The sequence below is a fragment of the Suricata suricatta genome, chromosome 4 (genome assembly GCF_006229205.1).
Source record: "Suricata suricatta isolate VVHF042 chromosome 4, meerkat_22Aug2017_6uvM2_HiC, whole genome shotgun sequence".
In the NCBI taxonomy this organism is placed as follows: domain Eukaryota; kingdom Metazoa; phylum Chordata; class Mammalia; order Carnivora; family Herpestidae; genus Suricata; species Suricata suricatta.
Genome location: NC_043703.1, coordinates 144171381 through 144196132, shown reverse-complemented (window position 1 = coordinate 144196132; position 24752 = coordinate 144171381). Strand labels below are relative to the sequence as shown.

The window sequence follows — 24752 nt, the reverse complement described above, 5'->3', positions numbered from 1 at the left end:
GGGTGAAGCAGAGGCTGGGCAGTCTGTATGCATGCAAAGATGGATGCCAGGAGCTCCCCGGAGGTGACCAGTGGTGCACTGGGGACCTACTGACCAGGAAAGGGTGCAGGAAGAGGTGCTCAGAGGGGGTAGTACTCAGAGAGGCCAGGGTGCTTGAGTTAATCATCACTGTGGCTCAGATAAGGCCCTGCCAGCTGGAAGCAGAGTTAGTGTAACAGAAGAGTTTGTGTGGCTGAAGAGCAGGCACGGCAGGGTGTCCACGGTGTATGACCGTGCCAGGCACAAAACAGTTTCAACATGTGATTGAGACCCCAGAGCCTGGCAAGTGGGAGGTGAGACCCCCTTCTCCATGTTGGTCTTCTGCATTGATTCCTAGGATCATTTCTTATCTGGACTTTCCTCCGCCCTTGTTTTCTGCTCTTCCCCTCCTCCTTCCCATCTTCCTTCCTTGATCTTCTTCCCCTTATAGACCCAGAGTACCAAGTGCAGGCTAAATCCTTGGGTGCTGTGTGTGTGTGTGGGTGTCCAAATACTGTGCCTGGTGCCGCTCCCATCTCCGGGCCAGCATGCATGAACAAGGCTTCGGCTTCCTGCCTGTATCCTTGTGCCCGCTTCCCTCTAGATGTCTGGGTATGAGGCAGACACAGAGAAGTCAAACCCACTGACCCAGGACCTGGACAAAGCCGATGCTGAGCAAATTGTTTGATTGCTGGGGCAATGTGATGCTGAGATCTTCCAGGAGGAGGGGCAGGTCATGTCCACGTACCAGGTGACCCAGACCCATCCCCTGGACTGAAAGTAGCGATGCCAACCCCACCCGCACTTAACCTCTACTCTCCCAAACCACAGTCCTTAATATTGGAAACCCGGACAGCCCCTCCACCCCAGCATCCATTCCCCCCACCCCAATCCACTGTCTTTTTCTTGGCTTCTGATTCTTCTGTGTTCCCTGTAGCAACTGTATAGTGAATCAGTTCTGATCACCATGGTACAAGTGGCTGGGAAAATTCAGGAAGTGCTGAAGGTACTGACTCTCCATCTGCTCCTCTCCACCTTCTGTTCCCTCCACCTTTCTCTTTTTTTGGCCTCCACTTCTCATTTTGCTCAGTTCTCCTTCCTCCCAGTCCTCCCTCTGGGATCTTTATTGTCATCTTATTAATCAATAGTAATTATAATAACTATTATCTGCATAATACTTTATACTAATTATAATACTATAATTAACCACATACTTTCACACTCATTACCTTTGCAAAAACCTCTGACATTGGTGTGATTGTTTCCTTTTTTTTTTTTTCAGATAGGAAAACAACGAATAATCACAGTAGCTTGCCCAAATATATCCAGCTAATAATTGCTGGGTAGCACTGCTTTATTGATTGATTGGTTGGTGACAAACCTGCTCTCGGTCCTTTCTGGAATAAGCAGGGGTTTGCTTAAGTAGCTAAACCAGAGTTAGGAGACAGACTGAAGTTTCTTTCTCAAACCCAGGATTTTTTCTGCCACACCATACTGCCTATGTTCTGTTCACTTTTGTCATAAGAGGCTTAAGAAGTCTCCCTAATTCTTGTTCTGCAACTGACAAAGAAAAGAATACGCTTCCTTCAACCTGAGCTAGGCCGTGGCAACATGGGCATTTTTCCTTTCTCAGGAGCCCAAGGGTGGCCTGGTGGTGCTGAGTGGAGGGGGCACCTCTGGCAGGATGGCATTCCTCATGTCGGTGAGTGTCCTGGGCCCTGATTTTCCTCCCTCTGCCTTCTTGGGGTGGCCCTCAGGACCACAAAGCTCATCATAGCTAAGCTCCTAGGTGGACCCCGCTAGCCCTGGCTCCCTTTTTTCCAAAAGCTAGCTCTCACCCCATGGGGAGCCCCTTATCTTCTATCTCTATAGCCCATGCACCCCCAATCAATCAACTGTAAGTGGCATTTTAAGTGCCAGGCTCCAGGCAGTACTGGTTTAAGCATTGGCCTGAGAGAATCCTTATACAGTCTCTACCCTCTAGGTATTGAAAATCCAAGATAGTTGCTCCTTTACTTCATGTCCTTTTCTCCAATAGGTCTCCTTTAACCAGCTGATGAAAGGTTTAGGACAGAAACCTATGTACATACCTCATTGCAGGAGGTGAGGGGTGAGCCGAATTAGTCTATGAATATTTTATTTGGCCTGGATAGTGTTTTTTAGAAATTTAATTTTAAGGCTTTTAGATGGAGATTGTATCCAGTTTGCTTTGGTCCCCCTATCATTTCTTATTGCCTTACACTTATTGCCTTCACATACTTACATTATATGACCTGCCCTTGTAGGTGTTTGAGTTTTCCGGCCCTATAGAGTATCTATTATGGGGCCTAGCAAATAGTATGTGTTCGGTCAATGGTAGCTTTCCCTGCATTCCCTGCTCTCAAAGCAGCCTGCCTACGCCATAGGCTTCTGCTTCCAAACCAGTGCCACTGACCTTGACTCTGTCCTTTTAGGTCTGTGGTGGCATCTAGGGAGGGGACAGAAGATAGTGCTCTGCATGGGATTGAAGAACTGAAGGTCTGTGTCTTCCACTCAGAGTCAACCAGAAACCTCTGTTCCTTCTCATGATGACACAAAAGCCCCTCTCCAGCCAAAGGCCATCCCCCCACCCCGGCCCTAGTCCTGACCCTGACGTCCCCACATGATAGATTTGCATCCTGGAATCCTCCTAGTGGCACCACTTCCCCCATCCTCCTCTCCTAGGTGTGTGCTGGGGAGAAGAGAGTGATTGCATTGGCATTTCCGTGGGACTCTCCATGAGTGTGAAGACAGGCTGGGTGGATGCATCCAAGGGGGAGAGAGGAAGCGGGAACAGAATACCATGGAAAATAAATCAGTGAAGTGGGTGCTAGAACACAGAAAGATTTTACGAAAGGAATTTTGATTTTACTCTCACTAATTAAGATCCAGTTGTATGAACGTGGGACAGTGGGGAAAGGATCCTATTTCAGAATACCTGTGTATCAATCCATCCAATAACCAAGCTAGACAGACTAGTCCCAGGGTCAGCAAACTACACTGACAGGTCAGTCCTGCCACTGCTTGTTTTTGTAAATAAAGTTTTATTGAAACACAGCCATTTGTGTTTACATAATACCGATGGTCACTTCACCCTACAATGGTAGGGTTGAGTATTGCACAGAGATCATAGGGCCCACAAACCCTAAGATACTTACTCTCTCGCTCTTTACAGAAAAAGCTGACCCCTGGACAATCCCTTTCTACTTAAGTATGGTCTTTGCACAGCAGCGTCAGTATCTCCTGGGATTTGCTAGAGATGCAGAATCCCAGGCCCCAACCCAGACCTACCGAGTCTGACTCTGCATTTTAATGAGATTCCCAGGTAGTCTGTTTGAGAAGCACTGGACTAGAATGACCCACATTTCCCCTCACAACTGCAGCTCTCTGATTCTAGCAATTCACTAAACAGAAATGAGCCCAGCAATGCTAGATGTGGAAGGAGGCACATGAGGCGGGCAGGACACTGACCTTAAGGAGCATACGATTTAGTTGAGTGGTTTTCAGACTTTACCGTGCAGAGGACATCCTTGGGGGATCGTGTTTAAAAATACAGGCCCTGGGCTTTCCCTCCAAATGTGGGTCCAGTAGGTCCTAATTAGGCTGGGAATATGCATGTCTCACAAGTGTTCTGGCGGATTCTGATGCACAGGGGCCCTGGGCAACACTAGAGTGACCCCTCTCGTCATGCTTTTTCCCTCTCCCTACTGTCAGGCTCCCTTTGTGGCAGGCCGGATGGACTACTGCATGGGTAACTGTACCATCTTCTTGCCGATCCTGGTTGGCTTCAACCCCGTGAGCATGGCCAAGGTGAGCCTTCTGTAATGAGAGGTGGTGACTGGCCAGACCCCCAGGGGGGAGGCAGAGAGGAAACCTGTCAAAATCCACAAGGGAGAGGGCACAGCGGATATGGTCTTATTCATCACATCTCAGAATATTAAAGTAAATCTAGACTGTCCCTAAGCTTATGAGTTTTTTGTTTTTTGTTTTTTTGTTTTTTTGGACAGTTGGTTGATTTATTCTCTTGTTTCAGAAAGGATTAAAAGCAGCTTACAAAAGGCCACATAAAATACAAGAAAGTATACATTCAAAACAGGGAGTGAAGGGACGCCTGGGTGGCTCAGTCGGTTAAGCGTCAGACTTTGGCTCAGGTCATGATCTCACGGTTCGTGGGTTCGTGGGTTCGTGGGTTCGTGGGTTCGTGGGTTCGTGCCCTGCATCGGGCTCTGTGCTGACAGCTAGCTCAGAGCCTGGAGCCTGTCTTCAGATCCTGTAACTCCTCTCTCTGACCCTCCCCTGTTCACACTGTCTCTCTCTCAAAAATAAATAAAAACATTAAAAAAGCAAAAAAAAAAAAAAACCCAGGGAGTGAAGAGACAAGGAAAGCAAGGGCCAGAAGATAGAATAGGGTCAGGAAAATGTGAATCACAGAAATCTGTACTTTCTTTCAAGTGTTTTTTCAAAGGAGCAATGGGTGCTGACTCCCGTTTGCCCAGCTCCCTTATTTTAGCACCCATTCTCTTTTATCATTCTAGGCACCCCTTGGGTCCCCTCTGGCGACTCAAATCCTTCATCTGGTTCCCCTTTCCTGCGACCTCTGTGCCCCAAATTACCTCCCTCTTATTCTTTAGGTAAATGGTCGCTTTGATCTCAGAGAAGACCAGTATAGGAACCCAATAGTGCTCAGGTGTGGTTCTGGGAATGCGCTGCTGCAGGGATGTTCAAGCAATAAGAAAGTGGATTCTTAGCCCTTTGTGTGAGAGGAGAGCTTGGATGTTGTCGGTTTGGGGTGAAGCCCTGAAGTATCTGTTTTTTGAAAACATCCCTGCAGATTGCGGCACACAGGCAGGTTTGGGGAATTCTGCTAAATTAGCCTGTGGAGTGGACCGTCTGATGAAGCTGAAGGCTTCCGGAGAAGGCTTGTTGATTCCTCAAAAGCAGCTTTGCACATTCAGCGGGGGTCTTGGAGGGAGGGATAGCTGGGTTCTTTCTGAGGCCCTTTCCTCAACTCCCAGATTCCAGGCTCGTAGTGTAATTCGTATGAACATATAAATGAACCTGAGATACTTTTAACCCTGGTCTTTTTAATGGAGGACTCTCCTTCACCAAAAATGTATCTGCGGCAGTGGATGCTAATTTCAGGCACTGTGACTAAGTGAAATGAAGGATTTTAAACAATGTAGGCGTGGAGATCTTCCAGTTGTTCCTTAAATCAGTGGCTCCCAAACTTGGCTGATCTTCAGAGTCGTCTGGAATGCATTTTAAAAATACAGCTTTTTGGGCTCCTCTCCAAGACTCCTGAAGCCGATTCTCGGGTGGGTGTGGTACCCAGAAATGGATAGTTAACAAAACAAACCAAACAAACAAAACTCCCCAGGTGTTTGGGGAGTTCCAGCCAAGTTTGGGAACCTCAGTTTTACACCACACAGTGAACACTGTCTCCTCTCTCTGGAAGAGGAGTTTCAGAAGTAGTTTGAGGACAAAGGATACGTAATGGGTATGTAAGATGTGAAACCGTTTGCCCTCGAAGAAATACTAATGAAAACATGGAAAACTTGTTCAAGAAGGGGTAGAACTTTTGCAGGGATGGGATGATAAGGGAAGGTCAGGGAGGCCTCGGAGGTAACTCTGAGCTCCTGCCGCAGTGAGTGATTCGCTAGCTACCCCCAGCAGAGCTGAGGAGCAGAGATCAAGGAACTCCCTTCTTCAGGACGCTGTGGCCGCACCTATGCAGGCAGCAAGGTTGCCACTCTCTTGGCCCATTAGCACATTGTTTTGTTCAGGATTCGTTTATTCAAGGAATGTTTGCCAACTGTTAGGTGCAGGGCTTCATACCCTGCAATTTGGTTCCTTCGGTGGGAACTGTTGTCTTGTCCCTCACGTAGTGAGGGGTTCGCTATTTGGGGAGATTTCCAGAATTTATTTCTGGGAATGGGAAGGGCTTCTGATGGACCCTAAGACTGAAAATAAGGTGGCAATTTTGACATTCTTATGATAGGGACTCCCCCAGGGGCCTACAGAAATATGGGCACCATGGCCATGGCAGTGGGACACGTGCAAGGACCAGGATACATGAAAGTTCTGGTTTCAGGCGGAAGCTTTAAATTTGAGAGTTGGCTTTGCTCTGGGATGAAATTGCTACATGTTTTACCAGCCCTTGCCCTTGGGGTTCAGGGACACAAGTGCCCCTAAGAGCTTTAAAGCAGACCTCTCTAGGAGGTGGTTGTCCTTGGACCCCAACCCCAGTGTGGTCCTGAATCCTGACACACAGCCTCCCCACCTCTGTCTCTCTGTGGGCCCCAGAAATGACCCCATTGAAGACTGGAATTCCAACAAATAGCAGAACGGATGCAGAGACTACAAGAGAAACAGGAAGCTTTTGTGCTCAATCCTGCAATTGGGGTAGGATCCCCCCCCCCCCCCCCCCCCCCCCCCCCGCCCTCCACCTAGCGAATGCTTGCCACTTCCCAAATGCCTCCAGTTTTAGGTCATTACATCTGGTCTGAATTCCTGGCATTGCGTGTCAACTAATGTTGTAAAGCAAATCCTACTTTCCCCTTTCCTTGTTCACCTTAAGATGTGTTTCCATCCTGACCCTGTCTCTTCAATCAGTCTCCACCAAACACCTACACCGTCTAGGGCAGTTTCCTGTTGGAAGAACCTCTTTTGCATCTATGAGTAGAACGCGTTGCAGGGAATGGCGCATTGCTTTCTGATTCTTCTGTGTTTTAATTTCAAAGATGGTATTTAAAAAAAAAATGGGACTCCATTTCATTCCTCTGCTTTCTAATCTTCTCCAAAACTGGCGGGTCTTCCAAGCCTCCTGTGCTCCTGTGCTTTTTTCTCTGCCTCAAGGCTGGGTGGCACCGGCATGTCTATACTCACTTTGACTCGGCAGGAGCCTTGTCTGAATCGGCGCTGCCCCTCTCTGCTGTGATGGGCACAGCTGGGCATTCTCCTGGCTCTTCCTTTTGTGAGACAGGAAGGCAGGACCCCCACATCACATGTGAGTGCCAGATCTTTCATCTCCCAGGCACTCCGCTCTCCTCCTGTTTGCAGTTGTTTACTTTTAACCTCCTTTTCTCAGACAGGCCTTTGTCCTGCTTTTTGCAATGATCTCTTTATGTTTGGTGGGTCCTGTGACATACCTGGACCATTACAAAGGCTGCTTCATTGATCTGTCCCAAGAACAGATGTGGTATTTGGACTGACAAATTGCTATTTAAAAAATGGGGGTTGGGTGGGGAGAAAGTTCTTGGAGAAAAAAAAAACCCTCACTGATAAACGCTTATCTCCAGCTAGCAGGACGTCTGCTCCCTGGGGCTTCCTCCTCAGAGTCCCGAATGTACCATAGAAAGGACGAGAGGTGGCCCTTACCCTCTCTCTTCTTCTCTCAGTTAAGCCCTGGACCCAGCACTCCTTATAGATACTGGGCACCAGCAGTGCTGCCGAATGCGTGCCCAGTGGCTGCTAACCAGACTGCATGCCCAGGAGTCGCTACTTAGACCCCATGCCCAAGGGCCACTAACCAAAGTGCATGCCCGGGAGTCACTAACCAGACAGTGTGCCCAGTGATCACTACCTAGTGAGTTCCAGGATCCTTCTCCCCCCGCCCCCCCCAATTCCTCCTGGGTGTCATCCCTTCCTCAGCCCGAGGGCCTCAGTGGCTCATCCCGAATGAAAGGTGGAAGTGTTACCAAGATCCTGTTGGAAACCCTGTTACTGGCAGCGCCCAAGACTGTGGACCGGGGCATTGCAGCCTCTCAGAGGTAGGGGAGACCGGACCGGAGAAAGATCAGAGTCAGGCAGGGAGTGGGACAGTACAGGCTGGGGGGTGGCAAGTCTGGACTCAGAGACCAGGTAGTGGCAGCAAGACTGAGGCGCCACCGCTCTTCTGGTGGGAAAAGAGCTGGCCTGGGGGTGCCACTGTTCCCACCGCACAGTCACAGAGTCTTGTTTCCAATGGACCCTGGATTCCTCGGGGCCTACTAATCCCTGAGCCCACCTGGGACACTTAATCCCTGAGCCTATCTGGGACATTCAAAACTAACCTAGCTTCAAAGAGTCTGTGACTTAGGAATGGTCCAGGTCAGGCAGGAAGAGCTCATTCTACTGGGGCTTGCTTCCCTCACCAGGGTTTCTGGCCCCACCCACCTGCCTCCTCACCAATTCTGATCCTATCCTCTTCCCACTGCTCTCTTCATGTCCTTGTCCCTCTGTCTGCTCTTTGTTTTCTGCTCACTGAAGCTTTTCCTGCCCTTCTGGAATGCTCTCTGGGTTTACTTGCTGCACCTCCATTAGGGGCCAGCAGAACTTAGTTTTAAGGGAATTGTGCCTTCACCTGGTCGGGGGTGGGCACTCATGCTTTCTGAGAGGGCACTGGGCCCACCCTGGGAACCTCTAGCCTTTCTCCCAGACACCTTCTGGAAATCCTGCGGACATCTGAGCGGGCTCATCAGGTGACCCATAGCCAAAGCCGGAAGATCGCCGCCCTGATGAAGCAGGCCAGCACCAGGTGTGTGGAAATGTGTTTGGAGGGGGGAAGGGGCCTGGAGGGGGAATGTCCTCAGAACACATGTTCACATGGTGGGGGTAGCAGATCTGCATGATGAAGGGTCTTGGCAGGCTTTCTGTTGGTTTACTCCTGTGCTCTGACATATGTATCTTTCTCTGATCCCTGGCTTTTTTTTTTTCCTTCCTTCCTTACTGTGATCTCTCTGGCCCATTCTCAGCCTGCAGAAAAAAGGTCGAGTGTACCTGGTTGGTTGGCAGACCCTTAGCATCATCGCCATCATGGATGGAGTGGAGTGCATCCACACCTTTGGTGCTGGTGGGACCCCAGTTCAGACTTTCTTCCTGATTCCTCCTCATGCAAACCAATTAGTCTGCTATCAAAACACTTTCCTACTCCCAGCCCATGAGGCTCCCTCATTCAATGTCCATTCTTTTCTATCTGAATATGAATTTCAGTCAAATGCTCTTTCCTTTGAACCCCTACTCCGGCCTTGGTCCCTCAACTCCCAGCCCTGCTTAGCTGTGGCCTCGCATGCGCATTACACCTCACCCTACCTCCCACTTGCCACTTTCTTCCAAGCCCCATTAATATCCGCTCCCCCTCCCCCCGCAAGCCTAGAACCTTTCTTTACCATAAAGCCCATTACTCCTCTCTCCCTGTTCTTAAACTTTCCATCCAGATTTGCAAGATGTCTGTGGCTTTCTCATTGGTGATCACAGTGACATGTTTAACCAGAAGGCTGAGCTCCTCAACCAGGTGGGAAGATGATGGATGTGGGGGCGGTTGTGAAGGTGACTGGTGAGCAGGGAGTGGGAGGTAAGGGTCGGTGAGGACAGGCCAGGGAGTACAGTAGGGTGGTCCATAGAAGAGGATATGGGTTCGAGGCCGGGAGTCTTTGGGGGAAGCACAGGGAGGGCGGAAGGCTCTGGATTCACCCTCCAAAGCTGGCTCTAGTCCCATGCTCTCCCCTCAACTTGCTACGTCATCTTGGACAAAATACTACCTCTTTGGACCTTAGTGCTTTCATCTGTATATAAAAATGCTGTATTAGAGGTCCTCTGAGGCTCTCTGCAGTCTCCAAGCCAATGTGCTGAGGTTTTCATGGGAGGACTTCTTGTCTTCTTCTGCCCAGGGTCCCCAGTTCTCCTTCTCCCAGGAGGACTTCCTGACTTCCATCTTGCCATCCCTCATGGAAATTGACACTGTAGTCTTCATTTTTACCCTGGATGGTGAGAGGGAAGAAGGGAGTGGTGGGGTGAGCAGATGGAGGCAGTGGAGAGACTCAAGAGGAAGGGTCGTTTTTCTGGGTCTTAAGGTACCTGCTCCGAGGGAGGGAAGGGTCTGTGTCCTGACTGGACCCCGGGGGAACAGGAACAACAGCTGAACAGCCAGCCTTTCAACTCCGGTGCCCTCTCCTTCTAGACAACCTCCCAGAGGTGCAGACGCTGGTGGAGCAGGTGAAAGAGAAGACTGCCAACATCCAGGCCTTGGCACATAGCACTGTGGGGCTGTCCCTGCCGGTGAGGGTCCAGCAGAGGGTCCACTGCTGGGTGGCAGTTCCAGCAAGGCCTTCCTGGAGATGACTCTTCTGTTCCTCTCTCTCTCTCTCTCCAGACCCCTCTGAAGAAACTCTTCCCCTCCATCATCAGTATCACCTGGCCACTGCTTTTCTTCAAATACGAAGGGAACTTTATGAGAAAGTATTATCTGCCATAAAGAACTCAGAGGAGGAGGGATTCAAACTCAAGGCTGGAGGGTAGAAAGCTTTGTTGGACTTCCACAAAGCCAGCTGGCCAAGTTCTTGTGCTACCAGGTCACTAGTTAGAATTTCCAAAGCAGTGGCTCAATTCTCTCCAGAAATATGCAAAAAAGAAAATGCAAAAGAGGCCAGACCACCAATCACCTGACAGATACTCATTGGTGCTTTGTTACAGGTTCATTGTCAATACTGCAGTCATCCTCACTATACAAAAGTCCTTATGGCGTAGGCTTGCAAGTTGACTATGCTGAATTCACTGCAGACAATATTACACTGATATGGCTCCTGTTTACCAATAAAATTAGAATCCAGCACACACACTGATGATAATTACAGAAATAATAATCACCCCGGGTGCACTTTGCAGTTTAGAGTTTGGAGTGGACCTCAGGACATCTGGGTGTCAGTTCAGCTGTGCTTTGGGGCCCAAGAAACAAAGCAGTTTTACATCTCTGGTCCTCAGTTTTCTCACTCAACACCTGTTCACCATCCACAGGGCCCAACGAGGGCCCTGAAGGGTTGCCCTAGGGAGCTGTGGTCTCATCCATTATTCAGATCACCTCCTCCAGAAAGCTTCCTGACCTGAGCAGACAAGAGCTGGCATGTTGCCTTACCTGTACTCAGAACTCAGCAGAAGACCCTCTCCCTCTGAGCCAGGAGATCCTTGCTCCTTCCAACATGTATCTTCCCTTCCAAGTGCTGTTCATTTGTCACATCTTCACTTTTTGGCATACCTTCCACATTCATTGTCTCCAGGAGATCTCACATCTTCTAAGAAGTCTTCTCTGACTAAACCTGCATTGTCTAGGCTCCTCCTTTATGTGATAAACCTCTCCACCCTTACAAGTTTATTGTACAGTCATCAGACCTAATACACCTGTAGGCCTCTGCACTTTCATTTATAATATTATTTCATTTGTAATATCAGTTCTCATAACAATCTCCTAAGGGATATATCTTTAATATCCCCCAGGTCTCAGATAAGGAAGCTAAAACTAAGAGATTAAGGGATTGTAATCATGGCCACACAGCTAAAGCAGGAGTCAGGACTGGAACCCTGGCCTCGTGACTCTAAATCTGTGGTTGATTTCGCTGTACAATATAAATTTCAACCATATCCATGAGTTGAGCCAGATTCTTTTATTATTCATTCAACAAATATTTTTTATACACCTATCACATGCCAGGTACTATTCCAGAGACAGGGGATGGAGTAGGGGGTGTTAACCTGCGATCTTTTGAAAAAGATCTGTGTTTTTAAAGAAAATTGTAATTATAATAGCAATATTTTTATTGTAAAAAGTTTAGAGAATACAGAAATTGAAAGAAGGAAGAAAGTATCCATAATAGCCTTCTTCCAGAAAACCACTCACACAAATTATGGAGAATGTCCCTCTAGACTTTTAAAAATGCAAATGTAGGTATATTTATACAAAAATAGGACCATATTTGACATGCTGTTTTTAACCTGCTTCTCTTCTTTGAAAATTCTGAACACCTTTCTACACAATTATACCCCCATCATCATTTTTAATATTGATGTAGTGTCCCACTGTGTGGATGGACCATAATTTGTTCACTCGTCCCTCCATTGTTAGACATTGTAGATCGTTTCAGTGTCATGGCTTTAATCAAAACTGTGCTGAACGCCCTTCCACATGGACTTGACTATTTTGTGAAGATCGGCCCTGGGGTGAGCCTCAAAAGTGGGATTCCTGGGTCAAAAGGTATAAACAATTTTAAGCCTTTTAAATTTTGTTAAAATTAAAAAACATTTTTTTTTTCTGAGAGAGGAAAAAAAGAGAGAGAAAGAGAGTGAAAGGAAGGGAGAGCATGAGCAGGGGAGATGCAGAGAGAGAGGGAGACACAGAATCTGAAGCAGGTGCCAGGCTCTGAGCTGTCCTCACGGAGCCCGCCCCCTGGGGCTTGGCACCGGGCTTGGCGTGGGCTTTCTCGGTGCTCCGCGGGGCTCCACGGGGCTCCAGCTCTAGGACCTCAAGGTCAGATGCTTCACCAACTGAGCCACCCAGGCACCCCAAGGCTTTTGGATACAGGCTGTCAAAGTGACCTAAAAGGTTTATAAACAAAGAATAAAATTGCTTGTTCCCCCCAAACCCTTCCAATACTGGGTAGCATTGTTCTTTTTAATCTTCACTCCTCAGCAAAGCAAACAAAGCAAAACAAAACAAAAAGCACTCCATTGTTTTAATTCACATTCCTTTGATGGCTATGGAAATTGGTTACTTTAAAGATAAAGGGGCGCCTGGGTGACTTAATCAGTTTAGCTTCAGACTCTTGATTTGGGCTGGGGTCATGATCTCCTGGTTCTAGGTTCTAGTCCTGTGTCAGGCTCTGCACTACCAGTAGGGATCCTGCTTGGAACTCTTTCTCTCTCTCTCTCTCTCTCTGTCCTTCCCTGCTTGCTCTCTGCCTCTGTCTCTCAAAAAAAAAAAAAAAAAAATATATATATATATATATTGGCCACTGGATTTTTTTCTTTTTTGAATTACTTGTTTATACCTTTTTGGAAATATTCACCCATTCTTTTAGAAGTGTTTATTTATCTTTCTTTCTTTTTTTTTGGGAGGGGGTAATTTTTGAGAGAGAGACTGAGACAGAGAATGGGGGAGTGAGGGGCAGAAAGAGAGGGAGACACAGAATCTGAAGCAGGCTCCAGGCTCTGAGCTGTCAGCACAGAGCCTGACATGGGGCTCAAACTCATGGACCTTGAGATTATGACCTGAGCTGAAGTTTGACGCTTAACTGACTGAGCCACCCAGGCGCCCCTATCTTTCTTACTAATTATAAGAGGGAGTGTATATACCAAGGACAACAGTCATTTTTTCCTGTTCTGTATTTCCTCAGTTTATTACTATTTTTATTTCTATGTTTTTGATGTAGAGATGGTTTACATTTTTAGATAATCACAGCTATCAGTCTTTTGAGTGTGTGTCTATGGCTTCTGTCTTCTGCTTGATTCCAGTTTGTATCTTTCTAAGTGTATAGCAATTGTTTGAAATAAGGAGCTTTCCATTAGTGAATCTTTAGCTGCTGAAATATTTTTGATGTAAACTCCCACACATTTTTTTCCTCCCACATTTTTGAAAAATTTCCACCCTACAGAAAAAAACTGCAAAAACAGAACAGTGAACACCCATACACTTTTCCCTAGATTAACCAAACTTTAACATTTACCACATCTGTCTCAGCCCTCTTTTCCTCTGAATTATTTGAAAGATACTTGGAGAAATGATGACAGTTGACATACTGTGTCCCCTAAGAACAAGGACATTTGCATACATAACTGCAATATAATTATCCCACTCCGGAAGAATGACAGCGAATACTATTATCTGACATGCAGAACGTATTAAAATTTCCCCAATTATCCCTGTTTTATTTTTATTTCCAAGCCTAGGATTCAATCAAAGATAAAGCATTGCATTTAGTTGTCAGGTCTCTTTAGTTTCCTTTAATTTAGGTGAATTCTTTTGCTGCTTTTTATGCCCCTTATGACATTGATAGTATAGAAGTCTGGACCAATTTGGTTTTAGAAAGTGCTTCACCTTGGATTTGCCTGATAGTTTCTTCATTATATTCAGGTGGAGTTTTTTTTGGCAGGAGTACTCCATAGATGAGGGTATCCGTTATCAGCGGATCACATTAGTCCATTTACTGGTGATGCTATGTTTGATCACTTACTCAAGGTAGTATCTGATTTCTTTGTTTCCTGTTCCTTAGCAATCTTTCACCCAACGGTTTTAGCACGCGCTGATGATTTTTAGTTGAATCAATTTCTTACTATGGTGGTTTTAAAATGGTGATTTTCTATTTCTACCCTTTCTACATTTACTAGTTGACATTCTTCTGCAAAGAAAATCTTTCTCTTCTCTTCCCACCCATCTGTATTTGATTAGACTTGGTATGGACTCTTAATTTTTTGTTAAATGTGTTTGAATCTATTCCTGCTACTAATTTGAATGCTCAAAATGAGAGTTTATTCAAGCTGGCCCCCGTGTCCTTGTGGAATATCCACATTCATGTTGGAACACTCTTTGCTGTGTTTCTTTTCTTAAAAAAATGGTTTTTTGTTTACTTATTTTTGAGAGACAGGGAGAGACAGAGTGTGAGCGGGGAGGGGCAGAGAGCGAAGGGGAAGCAGGTTCCAGGCTCTGAGATGTTAGCACAGAGCCAGAGGCAGGCTCTAACTCACAAACAGGACATCATGACCGATTGAGCTGCCCAGCACCCCATCTGTGTTTCTTTTTGGAAAAACAAATTACCTTTTCTCTTATGCAAAGTGTAGCATATTGTAGTCTTTGATGCCTTGCGTTTTTGCTTAACAAGGTATCTTGGAAATCACTACAGTTTCTAAATCTCTTAATTATTATTTATGTGTGTGAGTGTGTACCATCGTGTACCCAGCCATCTACGTAGGAGTACAGAAATGTCCCGGGTTCATCTTGTACTTTCCTTGGTTCCAGCCCTGGCTGGAATCAGTATTTTCAAGGAGCCCTGGTGGTTGTTGTGGGAATCAGTACAGCAGTGCCCCCCTCTGCACGGTTTTGCTTTCTGCAGGTTCCTTTAATCAGCTAGAGTTCAGAAGCAGATGATCCCCCTGACGGATTGCCAGGAGGTCAGTAGTAGCCTAATGTTACGTCAAAATGCTTGTGTCATCCCTTCCCTCCATCTCGTCATATAGGCATTTCATCATCTCACATCGTCACAAGAAGGGGAAGGGTGAGTATAATTCAGTAAGATATCTTGAGAGGGAGACTACATTCACATAACTTTTATTACAGCATATTATAATTGTGCTATTTTATTATTAGTTATTGTTAATCTGTTACTGTGCCTAATGTATAAACTAAATTTTATCATAGGTATGTACATATAGGAAGAAACGTGTGTAGTATGTGTGTGGTTCGGTACTATTCATGGTGTCAAGCATCCACTGGGGGCCTGCAACTTAGCCTGCGGAGAAGTGGGTACAGCTGTACTTAGAAACCAGGTGCTAGGTATGCTCACTACTACTGGTGACTTTGCTTCTCGGCCCTTCCAGTAGAAAGAACAAGGAAATACAGTTGACCCTTGAACAATGTGTGGGTTAGGGACACTGACACCCCATGCAGTTGAAACTCTCCATATAACTTTGACTCCCCAGAAACTTTTTTTTCAATGTTTTAATTTTATTTTGAGAGACAGAGAGGCAGAGAGCGAGTGAGTGGGGGAGGGGCAGAGAGAGAGAAGGAGACACAGAATTTGAAGCAGGCTCTAGGCTCTGAGCTGTCAGCACACAAGGCCACCCAGGTGCCCCTGGAAACTTTTAACTAATAGCCTACTGTTTTGTTTTTTAATTAAAAAAAAATTCAATGTTTTATTTTTATTTTTGAGAGAGAGAGACAGTGTGAGCAGGGGAGGATCAGAAAGAGAGGGAGACACAGAATCCGAAGACAGGCTCCAGGCTCTGAGCTAGCTGTCAGCACAGAGCCTGACATGGGACTTGAACCCATGAACCGTAAGATCATGACCTGAGCTGAAGTCGGACACTTAACTGACTGAGACACCCAGGTTCCCCTAATAGCCTACTGTTAACCAGAAGCCTTACTGATAATGTAAACAGTCAATTAACACATATTTTATGTTATGTATTATAAATTATTATTAATATATTAGATTATGTTATATATAACATTGTATATGTTATATGTAATAATAGATGTTGTATAATAAAATAATGTATATAACTGTATTCTTGTAATAATATAAGCTAGAGAAAAGAAAATGTTAAGAAAATCATATGGAAACTACATTTCCAGCACCACACTTTATTTAAAGAAAAAAATCTGCATAGAAGTAGAACTGTGCAGTTCAAACCCTTGTTGTTCACGGGTTGACTGTATATGTTCTTTTCACAGATGTACATATACATACACATAGAAGAACACACATGTGGTCTTCTTCTCCTTCTTGTTTTCCCTTAGTGGGAATGTTGATTTCCAACATCATCAACATATTCATCCTACAATAAATCCCAGTTTTGAAAGTGCGATCCTAATACCACGGTCATCAACAAACTTACCGAGAAATGGTCAAGATTTCTTTGCCGTTCTGTTTGTCTTTAGGCCAGATCCCACTGAAAATATATAAAGTATTCAAGAGTCACTTGGATTACATTTTTTCCTCTGTTTCTGTGACTGTGTTATCACTATGTTATAGTTTCATTTCCTTTCTTTGTATTTGTTTTCAATTTTAGAGGTTTTTGGTCTTGACTTCCGTTAATCTTTTGCATACGTGCACCTAACGTGTATACAGTCAAACCATGTGAAAAGGGGATGTCCTGCCCCCTTCACTCTCCTTCCTCCTCGGTCCACTCATTCTTGCAGGTAACCAGTTTTATTAGTTGCTGACTTAACCTTCTTGTGTTTCTTTTGGGAAAAAAAAACCTAGCATGCGTGTACTTCGTCCTGCTTTCTTATACAAGGGGCTGCGACTGCATGTATTCTTTTTGTACATGGGCAAGAGTTATTTGGGCAGACTCTCACACAGGATATTTGGTTGTTTCCAGTGTTTTGCTATTACCAATAATGATGCAACGAATACGCATGTATTTTTTGTAATGTTAGAAGTGTACCTTTGGGGTAAGTTCTTAAAAGAATGTGAGCTGCGTCAAAGGATAAATACGTAATTTTGTGAGATATTGCAAAATTTCTTTTCACAGGGGTTGTATCGTTTTGCATCTTGTACCAGCAGGACGTGAGGACGCCTGCTTCCCTAGAGCCTCTTGAAAAGCCTGGTTTTGCCAATCTGATAGAAGAGACATTCTATTTCTGTGTTGTTTTCATTTGTTTTGTTTATTATGCGTTATAAAATATAGCCCTTTAAACTTACCATGTGTTTAGTTGAGCATCTTTTCACGTGCTTACGGGCCTTTCAGTAAACCTTTTCCTTTGTGAACTCTGTGGTCAGGTGAACGACGGAATATACTCACTTTCTAAGGGTATCGGGGTCTATATGAACCCTTGATTTTTAGTTCCTTCTGAATTAGAGGCATTAGTTCTTTCTTCCTGACATATATTATAAATATTTCTTTTGAGTTTTAAACATGTAAAGGTCTTTGTTTTAATTTTTCTGGGATAGAACTTATTTCTCCATCTTCTGTTCAATCTGGACCTTGAGACACAGAAAACTTCCCACGATCCCCAGGTTGTAAAGGGACTCCATCTATGTTTTCTTCTGGCACATGTTTATCTTAGTAAAACTGGTTTCTTTTTTCTTTGTTTCTTTAGTTTATTCTTGTGTATGAGGTGAGGTATAAAGTCGGTTTAAAAAAATTTTTTAATGTTTATTATTCTTGAGAGAGTTAGAGAGACAGAGCACGAGCAGGGGAAGGGCAGAGAGAGAGGGAGACACAGAGGGAGACACACTGACAGGCTCCAGCTGTCAGTACAGAGCCTGACGTGGGGCTTGAACTCGTGAACCACGAGACATAACCTGAGCTGAAGTCAGATGCTCAAGTGACAGAGTCACCCAGGTGCCCCTAAACTCATTTTTATATTTTTCTAAATATAATTATCCAATTGTCTCAATATATTTTTTAAGTTCATCTTTTCCTGAGTGATTTGAGATGCTATCTCTATCAGATGCTTAGTTCCCATGTGTGCTGGTTTATTTCTGGACTTTCTCTTTTTTAATTAAAAATTTTTTTTGTTTTTTATTTATTTTTGAAAGACAGAGAGAGAGAGAGAGAGCACGAGCAGGGGTGGGTCAGAGAGAGAGGGAGACACAGAATCTGAAGCAGGCTCCAGGCTCCAAGCTAGCTGTCAGCACAGAGCCCGATGCGGGGCTTGAACCCAAGAACCATGAGATCATGACCTCAGCTGAAGCCGGACGCTTAACCAACTGAGCCACCCAGGCACCGCTCTTTTTTAATTTTTAAAAAATGTTTTATTATTTGTTTTTGAGACACACACACACACACACACACACACACACACACACACACACAGCACCAGCGGGGGAGGGGCAGAGAGAGGAAGACACAGAATCCAAAGCAGGCTCCAGGCTCTGAACCGTCAGCACAGAGTTCAGTGTGGGGCTCAGACTCACGAACTGCAAGATTATGACCTGAGCCAAAGTTGGACACTTAACCAATTGAGCCATCCAGGCGCCCCTCGACTTTCTGTTTTGTTCTATTGGTCTGTCTTATGATGTGCTGTTGCCGTACTATTTAAACATAGAGACTTTATGGTAGGTTTATCTGATAGGTTAGTGCTTCCTTCATTACTCTTAAAGGATTTTCCTAGGTACAGTTGCTGCCTTTTTTTCATAGAAAATTTATTTTTTTTATTATTAAAAACAATTTTTTTGAGAGACAGCGTGAGCAGGGGAGGGTCAGAGAGAGAGAGAGAGGGAGACACAGAATCCGAAGCAGGCTCCAGGCTCTGAGCTAGCTGTCAGCACAGAGCCCGACGTGGGGCTCGAACCCATGAACCATGAGATCATGACCTGAGCCGAAGCTGGATGCTTAACCAACTGAGCCACGCAGGCACCCTGCCATATAAACTTTAAAATAAATGTCTCTAGGGGCTCCTGGCTGGCTCAGTCAGAAGAGTGTGTGACTCATGATCTTGGGGTCAAGAGTTTGAGCCCCACATTGAGTGTAGAGGTTACTTAAATAAATAAAACTTTAAAATAAAACAAATGTGTCTAGAATCAAATTATGTACACTTTAAAATATTTTTATGTTAATGGTAGTTAATGGTATAAATGGTTATATAATGATTGGTGACATAAATGAAATAACCCAAATTTGGGGGCATCTGGGTGGCTCAGTCAGTTAAGCATCCCAACTCTTCTTGGTTTTGGCTCAGGTCATGCATGGTCTCATGGTTCATGAGTTTGAGCCCCGCATCAGGCTCTGTGCTGACAGTGCAGAGCCTGCTTGGGATTCTCTCTCCCCTCTTTCTCTGTCCCTATGCCACTCACACACACTCTCTCTCAAAAATAAATAAACTGTAAAAAAATTAATAAAAAAATAAAACCCAAATTTGATCATTCTCTTTCCCACAGGGCAGTCTGTGTACTTTCTACTAGCTAGTTTCATTTTGATTGGTCACATTTCTTTTCTTTTTTCTTTTTAATGCTTATTTATTTTTGGGAGAGAGACAGAGTGTGAGCTGGGGAGGGACAGAGAGAGAGAGAGAGACAGACAGACAGACACAGAGAGAGACAGAATCTGAAGCAGGCCCCAGGTTCTGAGCTGTCAGCAGAGAGCCCGATGCAGGACTTGAACTCATAACTGTGAGATCATGACCTGAGCTGAAGTTGGATGCTTAACTGACTGAGCCACTCAGGTGCCCCAATTGGTCAGATTGTTGTTTTCTCTCTCTTTTTTTTCCAAATGAGCCACAATGTCTTTTCCCCCCCAGTTTTTATTTAAATTACCATTAGTTAACATACAGTGTAATGTTAGTTTCAGGTGTACAATATCATGACTCAGCACTTCCACACATCACCCAGTGCTCATCCCAAGTACACTCCTTAATCCCCATCACCTATTTTGCCCATAACCCCTTCTCCCTTCCCTCTGGTTACCATTAATTTGTTCTCTTTATTTCAGAGTCTTTTCTTGGTTTTCCTATCTTTCTCTTTTTTCCCCCCCTTTACTTGTTGGTTTTGTTTCTTAAATTCCACAAATGGGTGAAATCACATGGTATTTTTCTTTCTCTGACTTATTTTGCTTAGCATAACACGCTCTAGCTGCAACCACATTAATTGCAAATGTTTTTGTACAGTACTCATGTTCTTGCCAATCACTTAAGTATTTTCTTTTGAGAGAGAGAGAGAGAGAGAGCATGAGTAAGTGGGGTAGGGATGGGGCGGGGAGCGAGAGAGAGAGAGAGAGAGAGAGAGAGAGAGAGAGAGAGAGAGGGAATCTCAAGCAGTTTCTGTGTTATCAGCACAGAGTCTGAGATGCAGGGCTCAGTCTCACGAAGCATGAGATCACAACCTGAAGCCAAATCAAGAGTCAGACTCTCAACCGGCTGAGCAACCCAGATACCCAAAGTATTTTCAATATACCTTCTCTGCCAGGGCTGTGTGTGGCCTTCTATTTCTAGAATGCCAGAATAAGGAGGTAGAAAGTAGCAGTAGCTTGTTGCCCAGCCTTTTGAGGACAGTAATGAGTCTTTTCAATTCCTCTTCTGGACTCCTGTTACAGTAATAGATGCAAAGTGCAGTCATAGATGTTATAAGTGGAAGATATGAAGGGTACGGACAGGTGGGGTTTCTGCTCACAGTACTGTACATGTTTGTACAATGTTTTCGTTTTGAACGCGCTTTCGCATACGCTGTCTTATTCACCCAGGGGATGATTGTGGCCAAGTAGGAAACGCCCTCATCATAGAATCAGACCTGTGGTTAAGTCCTGATTCTTCTGCATCTCACGATCATATGAGCTCATTCACGTTACTGTACTTCTGACCTGTCGTTTTCACCTATGTAGAAATGGGGATAGAAAATCCTATTTCGTTGGGTTGTGATAAGGACTGAATTGAATTAATTTTCAGCAAATGTATATTGATCAGAAACCACATAACAGCCATTATCAAAAAGACTAGGGCTCTGGAGCAGAATAAGACACCATCCCTGCTCTCAAGGAGCCTTTGGTTTAGAGGACTGAATCCCAGGACTTTCTTCCCCTGCTGTCGGGTCCCTGGGGAGCAAAAGGAAAGTTCTGGTTCGAGCAAAACCCTTCTGTGGAAAGACTCAGAGAAGATACCTGACTAGTAGGGGTCCAAACTGCAAATGTGTGACACTACCTGGTTTGCGGGGGCAGTCCTGGTTTACAACCGCTGTCCTAACATTTCAATTCGGGGCTGGTCAAACAAATGACGTCTGTATTTTGTTCCCTGTCTTTTGATCCCTAGATTCCTGTCTGATAATAGAGCCCTTGCTCACCCTCCCACTCTCCCAGCCTCTGCTTTTCGATTTCCCTGTGTGTCTGCCCTATGTAGATGTTCCAGCACGAATTGAGCACCAAGTGGGTGCTGAACACTGTGAGCACGGGGGCCCATGTGCTTCTTGGGAAGATCCTCCAGAACCACACGCTGGACCTCTGCATTCGCAACTCCAAGCTCTTCTGGCGGGCGCTGGCCTGCTGGGCCAGGGCTGGCTGGGGCCTGGCTTCGTGCCTAGGCCGCCACAGAGACACGGACGGAGGACGGACGTGTGTGGGGCTGTGGGACTTTTGTCCTGTGCCGCCCCCTTCCTTCGGGCTCATCTTCCCCTCTAGGGAGTGTATGTGCGTGTTTGGGTGCGTGGCTGTGAGAGCATAACCGTTAGGCAAGATTCTTCCAGTTACAAGTATGTGACAGAAATCTAAGTTTAAGCTAAATAAGACAAACGACTGGCGCGTGTAACTGAAGTTCCCCAGAGGAAGGTCAAGGTGCTGGTGCCGGAAGGAGGAGGAATAGCTGCTGAGCAGACAGCACAACAGACGGCCCTGAAAGGAAGCTTGTGGCTTTAGCAAAGAAAACTACAGGACACCAGTTCAATTTGAATTTCAGATAAATAGAGGATTTTGGTTTTTTTGTTTATTTATTTAATACATAAATTTATTTATTTTGAGAAGGAGAGAGAACGTGAGTGAGAGCACAATAGCAGGGGCGGAGCGGAGAGAGGCAGAGAGAGAGAGAGGATCTCAAGCAGCACAGAGCCCAATGTGGGATTCAATCCCATGAACTGAGAGATCATGACCTGAGCCAAAATCAAGAATCAGGTACTCAACTGACTGAGGCACCCAGGCACCCTAAGGATTCTTTTTTTTTTTTTTAGTATGTCTCATGAAATATTTGAGCATACCTCTACTATTTTTTTCATTATTCATCTGAAATTCTTATTTAACTGGGTGTCCTGTATTTTTATTTGCTAAATCTGACAATGCTATATAAAGGGAATCAATCAGTGAGCATATAGTGAGCACCCACCCGGTTCCTAAAACAACTTTCTCAAATGAGTAGAAACAACCAACCAGGAAAAAAAGGTACCTTATGCTCTTCCAGTTCCTGGGGTTGGGGCGGACAGGGGGAACCAGAGATATATATGATCCAGTGCTTGCTGTCCCAGAGTGGTCCATCTGATGGAGGAGAGACAACATCAGTAGAGAACAATGAAGCATCGAACTGCATGACTCTTACTGAAGTCCAAGAGAACGTAAAAAAAGGTAGGGTCCAAATGCACTAGAGCAAAACAGGTTTGATGGCAGAGGTGATATTTAAGGTAGGCCTAGTGGGCATGGCTCAGATAGGCAACAGACAGAAGGGTATTCTTATTTGAAAGAACATTAACCAAGGCCCTGAAGGGGACCAAGCATGATATATGGGCACACAGGTGTGACTACAGTAGAGAACCATTTTACACAGTGAGGGATTATGGGGAGACAACAGAGGGAAGACTGTGGAAGATTGAAAGCCAGACCAAAATTCAGACGTGCCAAATATAGCTGGACCTGGGCCTCCAGAATGGCAGCCACCACCCAAATGTGGCTGTTGAGCACTTGAAATGTGGCTAGTGTGTCCGAGGAACTGAACTTTAAGTTTTGTTTAAAACCGGAAGCACTGTAATTTTTTAAAAATAGACACTGGATTTCAAAAATATAAATACAAAAATATTATACCCTACTAATAATTTCTAATATTGGTTACATGTTGACATAATATTTTTTCCCACCTATTTCTTTTTCAATGCCGTACTAGAAAACTTTAAATCCTGTATGTGGCTCACATTATATATATGTTTTTTAATGTTTATTTTGAGAGAGAGAGAGAGAGAGAGAGCACAAGCAGGGAGGGAGGGGGAGAGAGAAAGAGAAAGTCAGTCCCAAACAGGTTCTGTGCTGTCAGTGCAGATCCTAATGTGGGGCTTGAACTCCTAAACTGTGAAATCATGACCTGAGCAGAAATCAAGAGTCACACGCGATTGAGCCACCCAGGCTCCCCTCACGTGATCGTGGACTGCAAGTAACTTATTCTGTGAGTGTTCTGCAAGATGAGCAAACGTTTCTTATAAATTTTAACTTGATAAACAAGGGATGTCTTGCAATATGAGTCGTGTGTGACGCCGAATGTCACATGATCACAATTCAGCCAATGGTTCTTGAAATTTGCTTCGAAACACGAGTGCTTTGGATTATAAGCATGTTTCCAGAACAAATTATGCTCGCAAACCAAGGTTTTACTGTGTTTCTGTTGGGCAGTGCTGAGCCACCTGAGTGGAGGGTGTGACGAAATAGGGGCCGCATCTGCAGATGAGCAGTCTTGGCAGCGATGTGAAAGGTGGCTGGGGTTAAGGAGGAAACGAGGAGTGAGTTCAGCTTTAAGTGACCAACCTGTAGGGTTAGTGGCACATGGCTGAAAATGTGCCCGATTTGCCATGAATCCTTCAGTTTAACCAGCCCATCAAAGCCTACCAACCATTTTTCTTCATACCTGGGGATTCTGAGTTTGGGATTGCCTATAGGGATCAATCCTCGACAGCCTCTACAACCAGTCTTCAGCTCCCAGGCGCCCACCTTCCCTTCTCCCACTTCTTTCTCCTCGAGTCCATTTTCCGCTCTCCTGACTTCTAGCCCAACACTGACCTTACTACTTCTCTACAGCGGTTCTCTGGACAGCCCCAGGCTCGATGCGTCGAAACCCTCCTCCAGGTCATCCACTTTCCTCAGCCACTGTCGGATGATACTCGGGCCACTCCCATCTCCTTCCACGTGCAGGTTGCACACGAGAAGGAACAGGTATCCTGCCGGCAGCTAGTCAGTCATTCAGCAAACACTTGTTGAGTCCTTTCAGTGTCCTTCGGGAACCTTGCTTGGTACTGGGTTTGCAAAGCTCATGACATTCCGCCAAGGAGCTCCCTGTTTCTGGGGGAGACGGGACTGACGGGCAGTCACACAGGTGTGGAAAAGGTGCTATAGAGAGGCAGACACGGGGGCTTCAGTTCTGTGTAGGAGGGGAGGCAGGCAGGAGGAGGAGGCCTTTAAACTGGTCTAAAATAAAAGGATGAATAGGAGTTTTCTGGGTCCAGGTGAAGGCCTCTTTCTGTTCTTAACCCGACTCAATACAATCCCTGGTCTTGATAACGCTCTTCTATTCTTGCATCCGACCTAGTGGCTTCCGACTCCCACACCAAATCCTCTGGCTCCTCCAGGGTTCTTCCTCAGGTAGCCTCCCGTTCTCGGGCTTAAGTTCTCCCTGCCTCTTCCCCACAGGCGATCCCCCTAGCCGTGCTGAGCCTCCTAGCCCCCGGTGCGCCATCCCTGAGGCACAGGTGCAACTGGCTGCAGCCCGCTCTGTGTGTGAGGCTGTCAGGAGTGCCCTCTCTGGGCCAGGCCGGAAGCGCAGTGCAGACGCTCCGGAAACCCTAGAGCCGGCCCTGCAGTGA

General features: G+C 45.6%; 1 protein-coding gene across 1 annotated transcript; it reads left to right on the top strand.

Moving 5' to 3' along the window:
- The first annotated feature begins 266 nt into the window (after positions 1-266).
- On the top strand, positions 267-24752 carry GCKR (glucokinase regulator). The gene is given in 23 exon segments (XM_029938561.1): positions 267-332; positions 623-769; positions 956-1024; positions 1652-1720; positions 2057-2103; positions 2105-2128; positions 2472-2535; positions 2722-2746; positions 2749-2780; positions 3751-3857; positions 6340-6359; positions 6362-6438; positions 7687-7805; positions 8453-8551; positions 8769-8866; positions 9231-9307; positions 9684-9780; positions 9974-10071; positions 10166-10251; positions 21331-21467; positions 23960-24105; positions 24580-24612; positions 24615-24752. Coding segments are annotated over 23 exon segments (1875 nt in total).